Source organism: Enhydra lutris, unplaced genomic scaffold (assembly GCF_002288905.1).
Source record: "Enhydra lutris kenyoni isolate GAN:26980312 unplaced genomic scaffold, ASM228890v2 scaffoldscaffold14, whole genome shotgun sequence".
NCBI classification, from domain to species: domain Eukaryota; kingdom Metazoa; phylum Chordata; class Mammalia; order Carnivora; family Mustelidae; genus Enhydra; species Enhydra lutris.
The window spans coordinates 35,312,769-35,331,262 of record NW_019154098.1 but is presented as its reverse complement, the minus strand read 5'-3'; the positions used below and the strand labels follow the sequence as shown (position 1 = coordinate 35,331,262).

Sequence of the window (18,494 nt, the reverse complement as noted above, 5' to 3'; positions counted from 1 at the left end):
AAAACAGACTTGGAACACAGAGTGGAGAAACCCCCAGAAAGCAATTTAAGACACAGGATAGATGGGAATCAATGAAATCCAGAGAAAATTCCTAACCTTTAGTCAAGTGACCCCTCTTCTACACACTGCTGCTAAAAACGGGAGTGGTGGCAAAGTTGTAGGCACAGGCACACACCAGATAGTCTGGCCACCACCATTTAGGAAAAGCTTTAATTTCCCTGGGCCTAAATTTAATCTGAGTAATATCCTACTAGTTTACTGCAATTACTGCAAGATTTCCTTTTGCACTCTTGTACAACGCTGGGGGGAGGGGAGGCATTGCATGATCATCTGTCAATTGCAGATTCTTAACTTTTCAGATTTCTATAAATTGATCCAGTGGCAATCTCAAACTAGGCCATCAGCTGCACAGGGTTTTGATAGGCATAAGCAGTATGATGATAGGATCAGGATTTGAAAGACCACTCAAAAATGGAATTGCTTTTGAAGCTGTAGTTAGGTCAAGGAATTCAGGAGCACAAAACGAGCATATTGGGTAAAGCCTTCTAGTCACAGCCATTTTTAAGAAGTTTGCCCAGTCTGTTTTCAACAGATAAAACCCAAATCCTTCAACCATGTAACACTGGACAGAGTGTGCCTGGAGCTGATCTGTGTTCCCCTATCTATACTCCATTCTAGGTGAAGATCTCAACTATGATTAAGATACATGTAGTACCCACAAATTTCCCCAGTAACCTTTAAGGTCAGGCACTGCTACTTTTCAGGTTAACTTCAACTGGCTGAAATGGATGATCATTCATTATCAGAATTTCTTTAAAACTAAAAATGCTTTCCTATTTCAATACTTTCTCCTGTCCTGAATTAGCAACGAAGAGCTAGGAGGAAAAAGTAAAAAAAGAACAAAAAATCAAACCCACACTATCCTTGATTTGAATTTGACTGCAGTCCCAGCAGAGTAAAAGGTTCCAGAAATCATAACTTGTCATCAAAACACAGCCACGTTAGAGTCAGCAGCTTATTAAGTAGGTATAGATTAGCCTCCAGCAATGCCAGGGAAGACCAGAACTGGTTTTTGTTTCTTATTCCTGGTTAGCTTTACTCCCATTATGAAACCCTGAATCTGCAAATATACCACTCTCTTATTTTGCCTTCAGGATGGACAAGACAGGAATTGAAGTATTTGGAGGATTTATTCACAACTTGAAGGTGGAAGACTACTAATTCTTTTCTGATCTTATACTCTAAAGCCAACTAAGCAAGTATTTTTACTATATTGTTGGTCAAGTTGCTAATATCTACAGTATGAAAATACAAAGTCCCCAACAAGGGACAAAAAAGATTTGACAGTGGTTTTTTAAACACAGTATTTGCATTGAATGTTACAGTGTCCACAATTTCTTGGAATACCTACCTTAACTTATATAAATCAATTTTATTTAGTTTTAAGTTTAAAATTTAAGAGGCTGGTAAAATTAATGGGTCTAGAAAACATGGCCCTGGAAAGAGATCATCTTCATGCTCACATGTACTGAACTTTATCAAAATCTTTCATATGTAATACCCAGCATTATTTTACCAGATTTGCTACTTTATAAAAGATTCCGAAAGAATGCTTTTAAGTTAAAACATATACAAAGTTGATATGCAGAATTAACTCTTTCACGATAGAAGCCAAAGTAAAACATAAGGAGGAATAAAAACATTTTATCTTGTGTATTCAGAATCACACACAAATTACCTTTACAGTTCAATTTACTATATAGAAATCATTCGGGTTTTATATTTTCAGTTAAATTCTGAACTGAGATTACAATATTATAAAAAAAAAGGATTATTACATTAATTCAGTACTTTTTAGCATACCAAATTGAAATACATAAGTTCAAACTTCAGATTTATGTGAACAGTCTTCAAATACAATACAGACATTTCTTAAGGTTACCATCTCATTCACATGTGAAATTTGCAACTCTGAGCTGTTATACATAGAACAACTCTCCTATGAATATGGCAGAGCTGACATGCCATGAAGCTCAAAGCTGTATAGTCAAGCCAAGGACTCAAAGTCGTACCATCTTCTAAAAGGTCTGCCATGTCTGGACCACAAAATACAACATGTAAAGAAGGCTGGGAATAATTCCTCCTCTTTATTACGGTTAAAAAAAGTTCCATGTAGCTTGTAACTTTGCATAAAACCCCATATTATACCTTGGTAAAGTCCAAGGACAATTATAGATGACAATGGATTAGGGTCTTAAATTTAATTATTAGAACCCATGAAATTCAAATGGGCATCAATCAAATCAAAAAATATTAAGCACCTACTGGTTTAGATTGAAATTTATTAGAGATTCATGATCAATTACTTTCCACCTTGAAATCAAGGTGTAAAAACCAGCTATTAAGTGCATTCCAAACTTCTCCTATGTAGCACAGGTAGAATTTTCTGTCCATTGGCACCAAAGTGAAGTCACATTTCCTCTTGGGAGACAGAAATTCCACATCTGAACATAGAGTAAGTTAGGAAAAAATGACCCCTGTTTTTTATTTTATTACTATGGTGATTCTGAGATCTAGGATTACTAATACACTAGCAGTGAACAACGCAAACTCTTGGCGACAACCGTCAGGTCAGTAACACTAACTCCCTTCCCCCAGTCACAAAATTTTAGTATGAAAAGAATTAAAATTACTAAGCTGAACAAATGGAAAACAAGAAACTAAGCATAACTAAAACAAAACAAACTCCTACTAAAGTCTGAAATCACTGCAATTAAGAAATTGAGAACAGGTGTGCTTCACCCCACCCCTTACAACTCTGAATTTAAATAATATTCCGTGCAAAAGAGCATCAGGTTTCTGGATATAGATGTAGCCCTTCTTTATGTTTTAGTGCGCTGCAGAGTTTTCTGCGATTTTATTTCCCTCCCCCCACAGGTTTATTCAAAGTATTTAATAGAATCTTCCATTTCAGCCGAAAGATTTGTAATTCAAAGATTTACTAAGGTATTCATTCTATGCATTCTATCTATACAGAAACACCTATTAATTATTACAATTGATTTATGCAGAATTAACATTTTTGGTGTTAAAATTGTTAAACATCATGCTTACTGCACATCAACTCTCCATAATGAATCTGAACTTCACAATGATTTACCAAACATTTTACTTAAATTACTATTTAAATAACTGAAAAAAATGTACTGAGCCAAACTAAACTTAAATGGGCTATAAAGGGGGGGGGACCTTCAAAACAGTCCATATACACATCTATTTCAAAACTACCTTTGCTAGCTAGCCCCTTTCCCAAAGTTTTAGCCTGAAAAAACAGTAAAATCTACACAAAATTTTATTGCAATCATACAAGGGTTACATTAGGTCAAATACAACAAATACTATGATGCAATTTTACATTTATTAAACTACAGTTCAAAGCACAAATTTACACATTCTAAATACACTAAACATATCTAATGAAGTCACACTGGTCTTCCACTGACATTTGATATATCTGGGTGAAAGACATTTAACTTTACAAGACTTTTTAACATGAATCCTTAGTATAAAAACTGTGTACTTGTATGTAAACGATTTAATGGGGAACCCAATTAATGGGCTTCCATCTCCACTAAGTCATCCATTTTGTTGCATATTTTATTTTAAACGCTTAAGGGGTAGGACAAACTGGTAAGTTTAAATCTGGATACATTATCTAAATCTCCCAATTACCCCCCAATGAATTATAGATGAGAGCTGATTTTGTCTGGTCCCAAATAGCTATTACTAATAGATTTTGTTTCCAAGAGAATTAACAGAGTAAGATTGTTTGAATTTGTTTCACACGGAATGTAGACCAGACAAGCTTAACCTGCAACTTCAGATCTAAAGAAGCATTAACGCCTGTTTAAGCTTCAGAAGAAAAGCTATCTTCTTGGCTCAGCTGAATGCAAGAAGGCACAAAGAAGAAGTTCTTCATCATTGTGTCTGAAGTAATTCCAGCATCTTGCATCTCATACCTTTCAAAAAACCAAACACAAAACCGTAATTCTAAGTTTAAGCACAAAGACTACACTAACACAAAACAAATGGACAAAGAAGTAAGATTATAAAATAACGAATCTTCCAATAACCCTTAACAGAGGAGCATTTTGCTATGACTTGTAAGTTAGGCATTTGTTACAGAATTATCAAATATCCAATAACCTTTTTAAAAATGAAAATAATTCCTTACCAATCACTAAATGACATCATGTAGTAAATAGCTGGCCTCTGAAAATCATTAAAAGCAGATGGTTCATGAAGAGAATCTGCTCCCATGTTATCAAAGATAAGCCAATCTCCCACATTCAGCTCAGGAAGAAGACAGCTTTCCACAATTTGATCAAGCTCATCACAGGATGGACCCCAAAGGCTGCTTGTAAACAGAGGCTCATCTTCCTTGTATTTCTGTCAGGAGGAAAGAAACTTTTTAAATTTTTACTCATGTTCATGCAGGTATTGAATTTGAGGGTGGCTGAGAGCATTTTTCATTAGATCAGATTCAATATTCCTATGAAAGGCAGGCCTAGAAGCAAGGGCAATGATGCTCCTTCTGAACTCTAAGGAAGGCAAACACTCAGAAAATGGCAATATTCCCTATCCTAAAGTATTCCTCCAAAAATTGGGATGTACCTTCAAAAAAAAAAAAAAAAAAAGAAAAAAAGGTCAGTTAATAAACTGCCAAATAAGCAGTTCTGTTATTTGTAATACAACTTGCCTTGTGAACCTCTGGAATGGTATTTAAGTCCTCAGACAGTTTACTTGCAAAAGAACCATAAACACCATCATTCATATAATACATGAAGGTTGGTTCATCACTTCCGGTTTTTTCTACTGAAATAAAGCAGAAAAAATGAAGATGAATTTACATTAAAATGTCTAATATAGTTAAAAACTATGCAAAGCATAGCAGACTGGAAATTTATAGAATACTTTGTTTTCACATTTCCCAAACTATTTAAATTAACTTTAAAAAAACCTGATAGATACTGATATACCTTAAAACTGTTAGCCTAAAAAAACTGAAAACATACTTCACAAAAGGAAGATGATCAATGTACACATGAAAAAGGTGCTCTACAGAAGTCACGAGGTAAATGCAAATTAAAACTACAATGATCCTGGTCTGGGGCGCCTGGGTGGCTCAGTGGGTTCAGCCGCTGCCTTCGGCTCAGGTCATGATCTCAGGGTCCTGGGATCGAGCCCTGCATTGGGCTCTCTGCTCAGCAGGGAGCCTGCTTCCTCCTCTCTCTCTACCTGCCTCTCTGCCTGCTTGTGATCTCTGTCAAATAAATAAATAAAATCTTAAAAAAAAAAAAAAAAACTACAATGAGCTTCCACTACCACATACATACTGAATGGATAAAATTAAAAAGGGACAAAACAAAAAAAAAAAAAATCAGTAAAAGTGGGGAACAATCAGAACTTGCACATATACACCACCACCAGTGGGAGGGTAAAATACCACTTTGTAATCTTTTAAAACATCCACTCTGTGACCCAGCAATTCTATTCTTGGTCATTTCTCCAATGCAATGAAAAATGTCCACAAGACTTACACAAAAATAAGTTTTATTTTTAATAGCCCATAACTGCAAACAACCAAATATTCATCAGCAAAGATAATAAATCATCTATTCAGTGGAATATTAGCAATAAACATGAAACAAAGTAGTTTGATCAGGCATTATATTGAGCTATCCTAAAATACATGCTGGATGATTCTATTTATATGAAGTTTGAGGGCAGCCCAAACTACTCAATGATGCAAAAACCATCACAATAGTGACTGTCTGGCAAAGGAACAAACCTAGGAAGAGAAAACTTTGATATGACATTTCTGTTTTTATAGTGGTGTCAGTATATGCTTTCTATTAACTTGTCCAATTATATACTTAAGTTTTTATATAGGGAGTATAATCTTTTATCAAAAACCAACCTGAAATGGATAGCAAACCTCAGGTTCAGTGGTTTGGCTGTTTGTGGTGGTTATGAGTTAGCTATTCGGGAACACCTTCTGCATCTGCCATACTTCAGGAAACATGTGTATGTGTGGGATAATGGGAGCTAGTTTTTCACCGTTAGTTAAGGGAGTTGCAATATGTAAGGAGAAAAACAGAAAGCACCATGTAGTATACTACGTGCGCAACTTTTGATGATATACACTTACGTCTGCTATGTGTGTGTGTGTGTACATATATATATATATATATATACATACATATATATATATATATATGCACGTACACACACACACCCATTTTCTGGTTCTGTTCAGTGAGAAAGCCCAGATGAAATGATCCGTCAGTAGTAGTGAATACAACCAATACTCACTCCTTTCTTGGTTTTTAAACTACCACTCTCCATTAAAATGAACTAGAGGCTCCTTGGAAAAATCACCAATTCTTGGACTGAGGCAGGTAAAGAACCTGGAACATCTGGATGTACCATGAAGTAAAAAAGCACTCGGGGAACGATGAGGACATGTCAGAAGGACCCCAATTTTGGACAGCAAATAAAAATAATCGATTACATCATCTGCTGAATAAGTATCTAGGAGTCTAAACTACTATAAATAAATAGAAGGGAAAACTCAGATTAAGTAAGAGTCAGAAATTCACTGATGTTATTAAAACTAATTGGGTAAAGTACCAAAAGAAAAAGGTTATTTACAAACTATCTTTCCACTTCATAATGAAGAAACCCACCTGACACCACCTTAACTGGGTGATCAAAATGGGAAGTCCCTTCTATTCTTACTGCAGCTCTTCAACTTTGAGATATTTAAAAAACTCAGAAGAAAAAATTTATTCTTCCTGCTAACTTAAGGGGGAAAAAAAACTATAGGAATAAATCTTCTTAATGTAGAAGAGTACTTTCTACATTTTTTAAGTGGTATTTGTCAGCAAGACAGACTGTCTAGTGTCTCTGTTGGTTTGACTAGAGACAGATTTAGACTCTGCTGGCCCTTGTTATGTAAAAAAGTATAAAGCAGATCCTCCCTGTGACCCATCTGACTAAGAGGAACATAATGAAAGACATTATAATAAAACACTGGCTCTTAACAAGATAGGAGAATCAATCACCTGGGGGAAGTTTATCTACAACATGACTGACTAGGGGCATCTGCGTGGCTCTGTCCGTTAAGCAACTGACTCTGACTCCAGATATTGGCTCCGGTCATGATCTCAAGGTCATGAGATTGAGCCCTGCCTCGGTCTCTGCACTGGACAAGGAGTGCTTAAGATGTTCCCTCCCCCCGGCCCACCCCACATGCATGTGGGGTATCTAAAAAAAATAATAATAAATAAAAATGCATATCTAAACATCAAAACCAAGAATAAGATTTCAGAAGTCTTACGGAGTGATAACTTCACTAGGGCATTTTAAAAAGCTCCCTAGCTGCCTACAGCTGATGGAAGATCGCCCACAACCTCATGATCCATACATGTCCATGTCCTACAGTATTTTATACTTGACTAGTATCAGACAATTTCAGTTAGTTTGAAGATGAATTTATCTAACAGAAACAAAATTATAAACTTTGTAACTTACCTCCAGAGGAAAATTTATCATTCTCAACAACTTTCTTTGCAATGATATTAACTGCAAGTGTAAATGCAGAAGACACATAGTAGCTTCCAGGTTCTGAGATTATCTTAATGCCAGATCCTTCAGGAAAGTAGACATCCAACAAAGGGCTGATAACATGATTAACCTATGAATTTTAAACCCATTATGATTTCAATACTGAATTAGATAATTCACATTAAGAGATTGACTGGCTTCCTAGACAACTTAAAACCAAAGTAGTTCCAATTACAGACCAGAAAGCTTAGCTATTTAGCAATTATCTTCAAGCAATTAAGCAGGCTTTGAGACTTCTAAGTTTACATTATCAGAATGGCATTAATTTTAAAAATTTTGTAATTCCCGGGCGCCTGGGTGGCTCAGCGGGTTAAAGCCTCTGCCTTCGGCTCAGGTCATGATCCCAGGGTCCTGGGATCGAGCCCCACATCGGGCTCTCTGCTCAGCAGGGAGCCTGCTTCCCTTCCTCTCTCTGCCTGCCTCTCTGCCTGCCTGTGATCTCTCTCTGTCAAATAAATAAATAAAATCTTTAAAAAAAAAAAAATTTTGTAATTCCCATGGCAAACAGCTACTGGTGATTGTTTAAAATCATGTTTCTATACTCCTTAACACTAGCAATGAAGGAGCAAATCATCAAATCAGTTTCTAGATATTACAGAATGAGGGATGGAAGGGACAGCAGGAAGGTGAGTAGTAATGTACATCAGATAAAACAGCTTAAACTGTCCAAACTATAAATTCATTTGTACCATCTAGTACTCCATTAGAACAGAAACAACTGAATACAGACTTTTGTAAGTTACGCTATAGACTTCACTGAATTTTATTAAGCTTTTCAAAGTTAGCTAGGTCTTCTCACTGCCTCTTATCTTCTTGGAATCAAATTTTAAACAGATGTTTCTTATTGGTTTATCTCTTGCCATTTTAAACCCTTGTCTATGGGGTGCCTGGGTGGCTCAGTGGGTTAAAGCCTCTGCCCCTGGCTCAGCTCATGATCTCAGGGTCCTGGGATTGAGCCCCACATTGGAATCTCTTCTCAGGAGATGGCCTGCTTCAGCCTCTCTCTCTGCCTACCTGTGATCTTTCTCTCTGTCATATAAATAAATAAAATCTTAAAAAATTTTTAAAAATAAATTAAAAAATACACCCTAGTTCATATCTACTAGTTAAGTAGCAAAGTAATGAGATTACTCCTGTATATCCATCTGCTGAATTAAATTTACCTCTTCCAACTGAAATTCAGTTCCTGTGAAGCCTCCGCCAATATCTAACATGTTCATCGTGAAGCCAAATTCTCCCTAGAGATGGAAAAAAATACTTTAAATGCTTATCCAAATTGTTATGGCTACAGGAACATTTCAAAAACCCCTTCCCAAGGAGGTAAATAATAACTGTTACTAATCCTTTATGGCAATGGCTTTGGTCTCTACCAACAGAAACAGATTTATTCAGTGTTGTGTATGTATATTGTGTATGTATATACTGTCTTCCTGATGATGTCTGTACTGTCTTGCAGACATATGCAAGTAAATTACTATTTTCATCCCTTTACCTACTTAAAAAATAAGACCGTATGGAACTCTTGCTGCATAGTCTGCTTATCCCCCGCCTTCCTCTCAGGTCTGTGCATTTGCGCACACATGTTCTCTCTCTCAAATAAATGGATAAATCATTGAAGAAAAAAAAGATGAAGAAAAAAGCAAAAATAAGATCCTGCCTAAAAATATCAAAATAATTTAAGGAAAAAACTTACAGCCATGTCAAACACACATCGAGCATCAGACAGAGCATGTACATATACTTGAGATTCTTTGCAAGCACTTGAAACATGAAATCTGAAAGAAAGAGATTAATAAATTTAAAGCAACAGTAAATTTTAGAAGCCCTTCCTATCATTCTTTTCAGTTCTCATTCACCACACTGACACAGTATTCACAGTAATCTCATCAAATATTTAAAGAATTGGAGGCACAAGCCTCTAATTATCCAAGTTATAATACAGGATTTCAGAAAAGACAATGTTTGAGTTAATACTGTAACTTCTTAAAGAATTTTTAACGAGTTTTCAGACAGGCTTTATAACTAACACACAAGCACATGCTTTTATGTATACATAGTAAAGTAACAAACACCAACAATATAATTAGATCATAAAATCTTTAATTTGAATGTACAACTTCATCTGACAAAATAAAAATGTCTACTGTGAAATACAAATGAACATTAATTCAGCTGAGTATTACTAACACTTGTTAGTATTACTTAAGAGATACTTATCAGAGATTCAGAACAGAATACTAAAATTTAATTGAAATACGGTTCTGTATCCTGACTGTGGCAATCTTTAAACAAATCTGTTAAATTTATATGAAGTATAAACCCAAAAAGTCAATTTTACTGTATATTAACTTTAAAAATAGAAATATGAAAACTCTCAAATACTTGTCAGTATCTGTCACCTAAGACAGAATTAAACTTATCAGGGTGATTCTTTATCCATCTTTTTGAATAATTTAAAAAGCAAGATCTAGTACTGCAGTAATATTAGCAGTGGACTGGCATCTCAAAAACTTTGGAGCTCTGTGTTCCAAATTTGACTCAGATCATAGTTCTGAGACCATGATCAAATCATTAAATCACTCTGGGTATCCATTTCTGCACACGTAAAAATCAAGAAGGTAATAGAACGTTTTATTGGCATGCCCAGGGGATTAAAAAGAGAAGGAATACAATTTAAAGATGGAGTTAAAAAAAAAAAAAAAAAAAAAAAGACAACTCAGATGAATGTTCTGGTATTCATTAGAATTCTAGTAGGTCCTCTCCCTCCAATTTAAAAGGAGGGGTTTTAGATTACTAGCCCAACTGAATTTTTATTTACTATTTTACCTCTTAATTAGGGAAGGGAGAGGTATGTGTATAAAATTATATGAAGGATAAAACGTATTTGTCCTTCCTAGACTAAAAAAATATATATATTAAACTGAAAGTTCAATCTATTAGACATCATACAAATGAAGTGTAAAAAGATCATCAGAAAAACAAAGACTTATCACCATAAAATGGAAGTTTCAAACGAAATACTCACTTAACACCAATAATTTGGACATCAAGTTCCTTAGCACATTCCAAGAGATGCCTACAGTTCTTCAGGGTAGTGCCAAACTTCATGTTACCCTCTTCGCCTCCAATATTATCTTCTGTTGCAATATGTAGTAAGACCCTAAGAGAAGGGGAAGATGATTGGGGCAGAGTTGGTTTACATCATCATCAGCACATGTGAAGCCTGAAGTTGTAGGAAGTATGTTGATTATGTTGCCAGTGCTCCCAAATCCAGCGACGGTTGAATCAAGTGAACCTAATGAAAAACAATCCTGTATAGAGAAAAAACTAGCCATTAGGGCCTAAAGCATGAAGCTTACAAGGACGGGAATTTGGAAAATGCAGGAAGTTAAGACTCTGTTGTAGCAGCAAGAGTCAGTGGGCTCTGTAATGAAAGACGACATTACTTTCAAATGAAGTCCATCAGTCCATAAAACCACCTAGAAAGACTAAATTGAATAGCAATGCCATCACTGTCTTTCAGTTAAGAGTTATCAGGGCTTTTACATGTTTCAAGTTTCCTAAACTGTTCCAGCTGGTTAACCTTCTACCACTTATTTTGAAAATTCCTATTAATCTCTTCCATCTTACAAAAAAAAATTGGCAAGCTTGGAGTTATTTAATGCGTCTAAACAGTAGCCTTTTAGATACTGATTGAAATCTACTTGGTATTTTCTTCCAAATTATGACAACCAAGACAAAATGAGACTGTCTCAGGAGATACTCAAGTAATTACCAACCACTAAAACCCTCAAATATGCAAATGATGTTTGGAAAACTGTTTTCCCAAGGAAGTCCTAATGAATGACTGCTGATCAGAAGGGGTTAAGTCTCATAGAAGCAAATTATTCTTCCTCTGTGCAGAATCAGCTCTATTAAGAATGCACCATCCACTTTACAGTTAATACAGTAACCCCAGCTCAGGGCTTATCTTCAGAAGATCGTTGAACAGAAAGATTTTTCTAGAGATAAGTGGTTCACTAAAATTTCCCCCCAAAGGCCTTATCCAAACAAAGGTTTTTAGGGTAATCAATCCTGTCAGGACACCTAACAATACCATCAAAGTTGGTAAGAAAATTACAAATGTACAAGGAAAATATGGATATGATACCTATATACTTTCAGGACCACACATACTAACCCTATAAAAGCTATCAACTTTGTACTAATACAATATAAATTTTAGTAGATCCTAAAATCTTGAAATACCAGTTCATGACATTAAATCTGCCTTTTTGCTTTTAAAAAGTAAACTTTTTAATTAAAAAAAAAAAAATCTTCGGATACATGCAATTACAAGTTAAAAAATATGTATTAAACTTCCTATTCAAAGAGAAGAGTGGGTCTTTAAAAAAGAAACACCTGGGCGCCTGGGTGGCTCAGTGGGTTGGGCCTCTGCCTTCGGCTTGGGTCATGATCCCAGGGTCCTGGGATCGAGCCCCACATCGGGAAATCTCTGCTCAGCAGGGGGCCTGCTTCTCCCCCCACCCCCCGCCCCCGCCGTCTCTGCCTGCCTCTCTGCCTCCTTGTGATCTCTGTCAAATAAATAAATAAAATCTTTAAAAATAATAATAATAATAAAAAAATAAAAAAGAAACACCTGCATATACAGACTAGGCTCCTAAGACACTGTCACTAAGGACAAACATTTAGGAACTACAGCCAAAGGCAGATTAAACCCCCAGCCAACCAGGAAAAAAAGCTGACAATCCTGTTCCCAACATGACAAATAACTACTAGTAGGGTTGATGTGATTATGAAAATACATCTGTGGCCCTCATTTTATTATTCCAACAACCACATTTTCTTGCTTGAATTCAAGATTATATATTCCTATTCCAAACTGCCCTTATCTTATCCCAGCTCTATAAAAAGGACCCACAAGTGGGCACCAATAAAATGCCAGTAGCATCTTCCATGTCATAACTTTAAATAAGTTTAAAAAAATAATTAAAATACACAGCACTGCTCTACATAATGTCCTCTTCCCAGGCCAAAGACAAACCCAAACCCTAGACCATAAGGTAATATTCCCATGTACGTGGTTTTACACTTACTTGGCATTTGGGTGATTACGTGCAATTTTCTTCAACTCAACTTCATTGTCACATGTCATGATATTCACTCCAATCTTTGCTGCGTACTTTATTTGAGACACTTGCTTGCAAGGACTTATGTAAATGATGTTTTCTGGAGACACACCCAATTCTTGCACTAAAGCCATTTCAGTCTATAAAAACACATTTTAAAGTGTCATCTAAAAGGCAACATTTCTATTACTTTTCATTTAATTACTATTTTATACTATCTTTGTTAAAATCCTTCAAAAAGGTATTAACTACCATCAGAGAAATCTCATGGTTTAGAATTATTTTGCTTTCATCAGAAGTTAACAGTCTAGCTAGCTCCAGCCTAAGAGAATGAGGAACAAAAAGTTCTTGATTAAAGATTTAAAAAAAAAAAAAAAAAAAAAAAAGGCTTTTTAAAGTCTCCTCTCACTGAAACTTTCCTTTCATTGGTACACCTGAAAAGTTTGTACATTTCCATTAGGCTGCGAATTTACAAAAGAACTTAAAAACATCCGCAAGTGAAACTTCCTTGCAATTTTTCTAACTAAGTTAAAGTGAGTTCTAAAATGTTGCATTTCAGTGACAAAATAATGAAAAATACTTACTTTACTGGAGCAAGCAAATCCAGTCCCAAGAGCTGCCAAAATCTCAAGTACAGCTGGAGCGGAGTTGCACTTTACTGTGTAGAATGGCTTGATCTGAGCCACTATGTTCTGCCACTGACTGTGTTTCTTCACAATCTTTCCAAGATCTCCCACAAAAAATGCATTTTTCCCCGTCTGTTGTGATCGTGGAAAAAAAAAAAAAAATCAAAGAACTATTGAAAATAAAGTACCATAAGTAGTAAAGAACTCCCTTTTTTCTCCACAAATGAGCCAAGATACACACTGACATACACTTCCACATTGAAGGCTTAAGAGTCATTAAGACAGATTCAGCAAACACAGGAAAATCCAAACACCTTTCTTTTTAAACTTTGACATTTTGCTGTGCTAAGCTGGCACATAAAATATTCTTTACTTTGCTTTTTTTAAAAACGTTATCAATTATAGGGACTTTCTACTTTATAACTGCCTCCATTTGGGGTGACTGTAGGAGGAGACCACCTGTTTCCTTCCATGCTTTGCTAAGCTGTTTAAAGTATTCACTTTGGTAGTTCAGTATCTAATTTCCTATTACAGTGAGTAGAATCAGGAATGTTAAACAAAATAAGCTATATATCTCCATTATAAATTGCACCTAACGACAGGATGGTAAAACAACAAAGCAACACAACTTAAACAATGTTTAAGGAGACAAAGTTGGTAGAGAAGACAAAGAGAATGACAAAATTGTATTTAAAAAATACAGAAGCACACTGAATGTCAAATAAACCTGAGTAAGGATACTCTTCCCTCAAAAATAAAAACAGATTTTTATTAGGGATCTGGGGAGATCAGTAATGATTTTAACAGGGTTACTCTAGGGGTCAAAGGATTGTAACATGTCAGGCAAAGTGTAAGTCACTCAATGTTGGATGGCAGACAATAATCTTATTTATAAGACACAACACCTAAATATTGTTTGAAAAGCCATGAAGACAGTATTACTGCTTTCAATTCTTTAATACACACTTGAAAATGTACACTATTGGAACATACTGACCAGGAAACAGGATTGGAAATCATGGTTTTTGCGTGGCAGATATGGGACAGTTATACTCAAGTTACTCCATCCTTTCAAGATATGCCATTCCCAATATATTAGAGACAGAAAATTTATTTTCACTTTAATACAAAAAAAAAAGAAGAAGAAGAAGAGGAGGAGGCCATTATGGCTACCAGCAAGAGAACTGGGACTTAAAAACAACCCACAAGATGTTCAGTTGTAATCACTTTTGAGCCATATAATTAGACGACAATGCTAGGAGAGCACAGGATTTCAGACTAACCCTTACTAAATGCTACTGAATGTTGGATAATTCAAGATTGTGGGACAAGAATGAATGAAAGGAGTATTTCAAAGATCATTATCTGGCCCACAAAGAATGTTGCAAAAATTAGATTAAGAGAGAGCTCAGCATTACTTCCACTAGGAGGTTCTCTAGTGACAGGAGAGAATTAACTATAAAATGGTTTGGTTATACAATAGACTGAACAGTATGGCAAGTGTCACTCCCCCACCCCATCCCAGATTTTTTTTTTTTTTTAAGATTTTATTTATTTATTTGTCAGAGAGAGAGAGGGAGAGAGAGCAAGCACAGGCAGACAGAATGGCAGGCAGAGGGAGAAGCAGGCTCCCTGATGAGCAAGGAGCCTGATGTGGGACTCGATCCCAGGATGCTGGGATCATGACCTGAGCCAAAGGCAGCTGCCTAACCAACTGAGCCACCCAGGCGTCCCCCCATCCCAGATTTTGATGGCAGTGGAAAGAGAAAGGGATTTTGTTGAGATGTGGGGAGATTTGAGCACATCTATAAAGGTTAAGAAGTTTTTTGGTATTGTATGACTGAATACCAGTAACATGAAAACAATTCTTCAACAAGTTTGAGGAATATGGGAAATCAGCCCCAACAAAGAAACAAATTTTATCAGTAAGGCAATAAAGATAATTCTATCACTAAGTACAAAACAAAAATAATCTTAAGTAACAGTGAATAGGAGTCTGTAGAAGCGGACACTTGGTGTAGTAGAGAGTAAACATTCTGTGTAAGTCATCAAATTCTCATCCAACATACAACCAAGATTATCTGAAATATAAATTATTATCTACTCAAGTATATATAGATTTGAGGAAAATAAGAAGCCAATTAGTGACTAGGAGGACAGCAACATAACAAAAAAATAGAACATACAAGAGTTGGGTGCTAAAAGGCAGAGCAGAGAAAGAGCTATAAGGAAGCCTTTGTTTTAACATGGGCTAGAAAGAAAACCTCATCACTACTCAAGGGAAGTGGGGGCATAAAATTAAGACAACTTGAATAAGTTAACATCTGAAAAAAGTACTTTTATCAGACTAACTTCTTGGAAATAGAGCAATGTTTTAGAATTCAGAAATTTATAAACACTGTATCTGAGAAATATGATATGGCACACTTACCAGGGTATGTTCATAAACATAGTTATCAATAACATTTCCAAGGTTTGTTCCTTCATCCAACAGGCCAACGGAGTAGTTTGCATCGTCAAGAAATCCTTTCATCTCAGCCGTATTCCACAAAGCCGAAAGTCATAAACCAGGAAAAACAAGAAGACGGGCCACCAAGCCTTACGTCTGGGTCCTTAGAATATGCAACAAACTGTCAAAATAGAAGTTTTTTCAAAATCTGTATTATTTCACTAGTTAACCTTAGCGTAGTTGTCAATGCAAGTGTGCTAAATGCCTAATTAAGTGAGGAATCTGTGATCACTTAACACTTGCACACTGGTTCATTTGAGATCTTGTAGTGCCCACTTTGAAGTGAATGTGTATTTTATACATTTAAAAAAACTGAGCTCAATATGACAATTTAAGATAATCCACACATGTGCAGTTTATTCCCAGTCAATACGGTCACCTTATTTACACAGAGTTGTAGACCTAGTCTGTTATTATTAATCTTGTTTTTCATAACACATAAGAAATTTCAGGAAAAATTCATTCTAAGTAAATAAAACTAGTGAAATACCTATCTGCAGCCAAGAAATTAAAATACTGGGGCGCCTGGGTGGCTCAGTGGGTTAAAGCCTCTGCCTTCGGCTCTGGTCATGGTCTCAGGGTCCTGGGATCGAGCCCCGCATTGAGCCCCACATTGGGCTCTCTGCTCAGCAGGGAGCCTGCTTCCTCCTCTCTCTGCCTGCCTCTCTGCCTACTTGTGATCTCTGTCAAATAAAATCTTTAAAAAATAAAAAATAAATAAAAAAAAATACTGGTCTAAGCTTCAGTACACTGCCAGCCACATCCCATGGCATACTAACAGGTAACTACAGATACAGGTCTTCTAAATTCTACAGCAGGCGAGAAAGTAAAGTAACAGCAATGGGTGGGGGTAGAGTGACTTTAGCAGACCAACTATAGCTTTGATATAGACTGCGCAGCTCTCACCTCAAGCTGAAAATGGTACCAGCTACACCAGGTTAGCAATGTTAAAGTTTCTTATGAAGTAAGCGGAAATCCTTATTGGACTAGAAGTCAGAAAGACTCACATGGTTGTGGCTCTATCATTTAATAATTACATGATCCTAGCTCAATTTCTCTAAACTTCCATTAATTATATTAACTACTTCATCAAAAGGCTGCTGTAAATATATTTTATATATATATATATATACAGTGCATATGAATAAAAAATACTTAAGTGCTGCTTCAGAACAGAGCTAAAATTAAATTGCCAATTGCCAGAAAACACAGAAATGCCACCATAATTTAAAACTAGGTACAAGCTAGGCACTTGGTACATCCTAAGCCATTTAGTAAGAACTCTAAAAAGGTAGGCTAAATCTAACGTCTTTCCTATGAAGAAATCTTTCCCTTCCCCCAGATCACCCATTCTCCTCTAGGTAGCATATACTGTTCTATCTTCTTTGCTGAATTCACTGGTCCTTAAAGGCTGGTTTAGGCAAGAATGTCTTTTAACATAAATAAAATGTCCATTACCAAAACAAGTCCTCCAGACATGATACTACTCACGTCTGGTACTGATTTCTGGTTGCTACATTAATAATGCGCACAGGCCATCTCTTGGCCATCTATTTTAAAACTTGCACAGCCTTTCCTGTCATTCTTGATTCTCCCTTTCCCTCCCTCCAAGGCTGCTGTATGTGTTCACCTTTGGTGATGGCCCTCCTCTGAAAGGTATACTCCATTTCAGTGGTTCTCAAAGGGTCAGATTTTTGAATGCACCAAAACAAACTCCTCAATAAGCCATAATATTAATCAAATTCCATGACAACCAATACTTAGTTTTTAACTTTAACAACTTCATTTCCAAAAAGTCAACTACATTCAGTTTAGCTCACAAAACCTCTTTCAAGCAACAGCAGGAACAGAAAAATTAAGGATATTTTACAAAAGAGTTAACTTAGGCATATCTAAGTGAGACTTATTATTTATGAAGTAAAACTGTAGCCTGGACCTTCTCTAAAGGTTGTTTTATCAGGAGTGAAGTAAAACTGTAGCCTGGACCTTCTCTAAAGGTTGTTTTATCAGGAGTGATGTAAACCTGTGCCCAGAAAGCAGACATTTTAGGCCCGAGGATACATTATTTATTTTAAACAACCTTTAATAATTAAGGGCAATATCCAACTATGCACTAAGGGACAGAGAAAAGATAAAGGTTACTTATTTAAAAAAAAAAATAAATTCAAAGGTAGGTATAAGAAAGTACAGCAGCAACTTTAAGTTAGGTTTAGCATTACAAATCTTTACGGTCAAACACCTCTCATTTATATTATCAATAATAAAAAATACGTAAGACCTTCAGCCCAATATTTCAGTTACGTATTTAACTGGGAACCTTAAGTTATTAATCATGGACCTCCAAGGCAAATGCTGCCAAACAAAAAGTCTAGTTTAAAGTCAAAAAGATATGTACCTCAATTTCCGATAGCTGCAGTCCTTATAGAAAGGGTGATTCTCCTCTATCATCAGGATTCTCAGTACTTAAAAACATCAGACCCCTTCCATCCAGTCTTACTTACCTGCTGAATGCCTACATTCTTAACAGCAAACATTTTTTAG

The 18,494-nt window shown here is 35.9% G+C and overlaps 1 protein-coding gene across 3 annotated transcripts in view; it reads right to left on the bottom strand.

Moving 5' to 3' along the window:
- Window positions 1-1,688: 1,688 nt before the first annotated feature.
- LOC111146602 (antizyme inhibitor 1) overlaps window positions 1,689-18,494 on the bottom strand; it is a 32,004-nt gene continuing 15,198 nt past the window's right edge. For 2 of the 3 annotated variants that reach the window (XM_022502226.1, XM_022502225.1), the window contains 10 exons: window positions 15,876-16,074; window positions 13,403-13,576; window positions 12,786-12,958; window positions 10,715-10,849; window positions 9,383-9,464; window positions 8,853-8,927; window positions 7,597-7,759; window positions 4,760-4,875; window positions 4,235-4,449; window positions 1,689-4,019 (listed from right to left, as the gene is read on the bottom strand). In XM_022502226.1, the coding sequence (XP_022357934.1) occupies window positions 3,908-4,019; window positions 4,235-4,449; window positions 4,760-4,875; window positions 7,597-7,759; window positions 8,853-8,927; window positions 9,383-9,464; window positions 10,715-10,849; window positions 12,786-12,958; window positions 13,403-13,576; window positions 15,876-15,977 (1,347 nt within the window). In that variant the 5' untranslated portion in view covers window positions 15,978-16,074 and the 3' untranslated portion in view covers window positions 1,689-3,907. The remainder of the gene's footprint in view (window positions 4,020-4,234; window positions 4,450-4,759; window positions 4,876-7,596; window positions 7,760-8,852; window positions 8,928-9,382; window positions 9,465-10,714; window positions 10,850-12,785; window positions 12,959-13,402; window positions 13,577-15,875; window positions 16,075-18,494) is intronic. The other variant, XM_022502227.1, reaches the window with a different exon arrangement.